This window comes from Penaeus chinensis, chromosome 12 (genome assembly GCF_019202785.1).
Source record: "Penaeus chinensis breed Huanghai No. 1 chromosome 12, ASM1920278v2, whole genome shotgun sequence".
Lineage (NCBI taxonomy): Eukaryota > Metazoa > Arthropoda > Malacostraca > Decapoda > Penaeidae > Penaeus > Penaeus chinensis.
Genome location: NC_061830.1, coordinates 9,794,748 through 9,799,705, shown reverse-complemented (window position 1 = coordinate 9,799,705; position 4,958 = coordinate 9,794,748). Strand labels below are relative to the sequence as shown.

At 39.8% G+C, this 4,958-nt stretch overlaps 1 protein-coding gene across 1 annotated transcript in view; it reads left to right on the top strand.

Moving 5' to 3' along the window:
• Positions 1-296, top strand: part of LOC125030955 — a 9,877-nt gene extending 9,581 nt beyond the window's left edge. The window contains exon 4 of the mRNA XM_047621375.1: positions 1-296. This exon is cut by the window's left edge and continues 474 nt beyond it. Coding sequence (XP_047477331.1) covers positions 1-182 — 182 coding nt within the window. The 3' untranslated portion in view covers positions 183-296.
• Positions 297-4,958: the final 4,662 nt, after the last annotated feature.

The following is a 4,958-nucleotide window of genomic DNA, read 5'->3' as shown; positions in this document are numbered from 1 at the left end:
TGCACCAGGTCCTCAACACCATCCACGAGGGCGCCGAGCCGCCGGCGCAGCGCGTGAACGGACCGGCAGAGCCGCCCGCGGCCGCGATCGTGCAGCGGAGACCCGCCCAGAGCAGCGCAAGCCAGCCTACGCCCACACAGGGCGCCCCCGCCGCCTCTGCTCCCCACGCCCACAGCGAGTGAGGCGGGGACTTGGAGACTCCGCCCATCTGCCCGGAGAGTGTAAGCGAGGGCGCCTGCACGCCGCCCATCGCCTCGGTGGAGGCCGCCCCCGCGCACGAAGGAGCCGGAGACGTTTCCGCGCCAGGCCTCCCGCAGGAGGCCCGGACACCGGCGGCAGCGAGCGAGGGGCGCGGGACGCCGCCCTCGAGCCCTCGCCGCCGGCGGCGCACGCGGGACGCCTCAGGCTCTTGGCGTGTCCCTCGAGGCCTCCCTGCCGAGGAGTACGCCGGGAGGGCAGCTCGCCGAAGAGCCGCCGGCCGCGGGGCCTGATGGCGGCGGCGAAGGACGGCTCGGCGCCCGGCGGCTCGGTCGGGTGGGCGTCGGCCTCGCGGGCGCGGCTTCGCTTCAGCCTCCGCCCGGAGGCGCCGTCGTAGCTAAGCTGAGATTGTATAATATGCCGCAGGTTTCTTTAAGATGTTTGAACACACAAATAAGTAAATCCTATTTCTGTAAGAGAAAGCAAAACAAAGGTAGCCAGATTGGTTGAAAAATAAGGTAATTTCTTGCTTGTAGTTGGTTTAGCCACGGAGGAATCCTGCACTTGTGAATGTAGACTTTGCAACTGAAATTTTCATTGTAGTCGATGATCATATATATATATATATATATATATATATATATATATATATATACATATATATATATATATATGTATATATATGTATATATACATACATACATACATACATACATACATATATATATATATATATATATATATATATATATATATATATATATATATATGTATATACATATATACATATATATATATATACATATATATATATACATATATATATATATATATATATATATATATATATATATATAAATATATATATATATATATATATATATATATATATATATATATATATATATATATATAACGTATAAACCAAATCAGAGGAAAGCTTAATGGCCTTATAGAAGCGGACAACAATAGATCAGTGAAAAGAATACAGTGACACGAAGGAGCCAAGCGAGCAAGAAAAACACAAGCAAGAGCAAGCCAGACACGCGAGAACAAGCAAGGGGTCAAGCAAGTCAGAGATCAAGCAGAACATCTTGCGTGTGCTTGTCGACCTCTGGGAACATGGTGGCGTTGGGACGAGGTAGTTTCCTTGAGGACCCGAAAGCGCGGTGAAAAAAGTGATTGTGTTGGGGATCTAAGTCTAGGAAAGGACATAGCAACAACAGCCATGAAAACAACAAATACAACAATAACAGCAACAGTAAATGACAATCTTTAGATCCACCTAATACATTGTGAAAATATATTCTTGTCGAATTGGCCAGTGTTTCCAAACAGAAAAAAGGTAAAAAGCAAACAGTTTTACCAAAAGTGCTAATAATGGCAATTCGAACGATAGTGATGGCAATGATAATGATAGAAATGATAACAATGATGATAATGGCAGTGATAATAAGCACAGGGTCGACTAACGAAACCGCAAAGGACACCGAGGAAAATAGGTGCTAAAGTAAGTGTAAAGATATATGAACAAAAAAGCGGAATGAATAAATAAATAAGAAAAACTTGGTTAACTGAAAACAACACGTCATTTTACCGCCATTCCTTGCTGGCAGATGGTAGCAGCTGCGTTCCTTTTCGATCATTTTAATCTTTATTTTTTGAACATACGAACACGACGAAAAAATAAGACATTTGTTCGTAAGAAGTGACTTTGATAGAGCTTGAGACGTCTGTTATCATTTTATTATTTATCTATCTTATTATCTATTTTTTTCCTCATTGGATTGGCTTCTGCTTTCATTCAGTTGAACCGAAAAGACATTAGAAAAGTTCTTGTGAGCATATTAAAAAAAACAAAAAACTATTACATATATATATTACAAAAACAAATACGATAATTAGTCAATAAATTCAAATAAATCATAGGTCCGTTGAACATTGTGTGAACACTAGCAATCTTTTTTCCACAGGTGAACTTTCTAGATTATATTTCACCTTTTATAAGCCTTGGGTAGTGTGTTCCATAATATTCAAATTCACTGATTTTTTTATATATACATTTAAGGACACCCCAGATCTAAGCAACACTACCACGGGTGTGTGTGACGTCATGTTATGGTCGGAAGCAAAAGTGTGACGTCACATCTTGGGCGGGAAGAGTATAACGTCAGTTCCTGGTTAGGATAAAAGGTGTGACGTCACCTGGTTAGGATAAAAGGTATGACGTCACCTGTTAGTTGGAATTAGAGTTCTGATCTCGCCCTCTAATTAGGGTAAGGACGTGACGTCACTTCCTAGACGGAAAAAGAAAAATCTGACGTCACTACCATGAGGGCGGAGGGAATAGGGGTGTGACGTCAGCTCCTGTCCCCGCCCACTTTTTCGCTGCCGTGGCCCGTGAATTCTGATGCCTTATTGATTTAGACCAGAATGTTTGACCGCTTCTTTGAACGACGTGACCACAAGGGAAGGAGAAGAAGGAGGAAAAGAGGAAGGAAGGAGAGGAAGAGAAGGAAAATAAGACGGTCATTTCAGGCCTGTTTACCGTCGGGGATGAAAGTCTGTCGGCCGTTTGAAAAGTGGGTTGTCATTTTAGCCTCATTCCGCTTTCCTTTTCTCTCCCTCTTTTCCTTGCGCCTCTCCTCCTTCTTCCTTTTATTTGTCTCTGTCTTTTCTTGTCCTCTTCCACTTCCTTTTCTTATTCTCCTTCTCTCCTAAGTCTCTTGTCCTCTTTCTCTTCCTTCTCTTATTCGCTTTCTCTACCGTCTCTTCCTTCCTCCTTTTTTAAATACCACATCCTTAAGCTCTCTCCTCCTCCTCCTTTTTGCTCCCTTTTCGCCTTTTTCTTCTCCTCCTTCTTCTTCCCCTCCTTCTTCCTCTCATCCTCCTTCTTCTCCTCCTTCTTCTCCTCCTTTTTCTTCTCCTCCTTCTTCTTCTCCTCCTTCTTCTCCTCCTTCTTCTCCTCCGGCTGCGTCACGGAGAGCGCAAATGTACGGGTCTTCTGTCTAGCAAAAGGGGGCGCTCTCGCAAGCCATCCTGGGTCAAAAAAAAAAGAAAAAAGATAATAATAAATGAACAAAATAAAATAAAAATGAAATAAATGAATGAGTAAAAAGAAAGAACAAGATAAAGAAAGTTATTTATTTGTTTTGTTTTTTTGTGTGTGCGATTTACACTTGTTGTCTTGATTGTTTATTCGTGCAAAGTGACTTTATATTAGAAGAAAAGAAGAAAGATATCTATATTTTTTCTTGTTGATAAAGATAATTTTTTTTTCTTACAAATTACATATTATTTTTTTTTTTTTTTTTTTTTTTTTTTTTTACTTCTTATGTCTATGTCAAGATCAGAAGTGCGAATAAAAGGAAAAAGGAAAATAAGAAAAAAAAGTAAATAGGTCAAAATAAACATAATTAGGATGGGAGATAATGATAATTAGTATAAATCGGACATGAATACAGTTAACAAACAACGTGGATATTTAGAATGGAAATTCAGTTCCTTCCGCAGTTAATAGCTTAATATAATCAAAGTTTAAATTTCCTTTTTCATCTATTTCTTTTCTTTTTTTTTTTACTCGTATGACAGTATAACATAGTATATCATTCACGTATGACACTATCAAATTTCCGATATTCCAGAATCTATCTCCAACTAGGCGGTTCTGGCATCACTGTTTTCAAACCTAAGAGAGAAGTGGGTTTGAAGCCGTCGCTGGTAAGACTGTGGGTTTAGGGTAAGGGGCACTTAGCTTTCTATTCCTCTTGCGTTGGAACGTTTGTTAATTGCGTTGAGTAATGAGGGTAAATTGGGGAGACTGCTCTTGTCCTTCCGGTTTTAAATTGACGTGCGGTTGAGCGTTGATACATATTCGCGTTATATGTCATTAGGCGAGGTTCTGAAATAGCATATACACATATATACAGTTTATACATGTTTATACACACACAGAAACACAACACACAGACACACACACATATATACAATATATGTATGCCTCCCATGCATATACATCAACAACACCACAGTAACACAAACCCAACAGACCAAAAAATAACAAGAAAAGAACAAGAAAAGAACAAGAAAAGAACAGGACTCGTTCTCCAACCCATTTTAACTCGGAACAAACTTCTCAAAAGAAAAGCCGTTTTCTCGTAGTCTCGGGGCGTAAAGGACTGACCAAACGAGTGGAAAAGAAAGGGAAAGAAAGAAGGGGAAAAAAAACTGGAAAAAATATAAGAATTTACGATGAAATGAGTCTGTGATCTTGAAGTGATCTTGAGGTCACGCGCGGAAATTCTATGACGTGTAATATTTTCGTTATATGTGATTGTGTCATTTAATCTTATTATGGTTATTATTTTGTATATTTTTCATTATTACTTCGTACGTTATTTATATGTTTATTATTATTTCTAAGAGTGCATAATATTGGCGATATAGGATGACATTAAGAGTTTTAACTATTTCTTAACTGGCACAAGAAAAAGAAAAAGAAAAACGAAAACAACCGAATTAGCGAGAAACGAAAATATAGAAAAAAGAGAACGAAACAGAAAGAAAATCCACGATAAAGAAAGGAATAAAAAAAAAAGAAATGAAGAGAAGCATTATTAATCATATGCCTTTGATATGACCCATGGCGGCTTGGGATTTCCTCCCTCTTCCGCATTAGATTATTTCACTTACCAAGTTTAATAAGAAGATAGTTCATATTGATTCGTATCCTAGTGGAATGGAACGGGGGGGTTTCACTC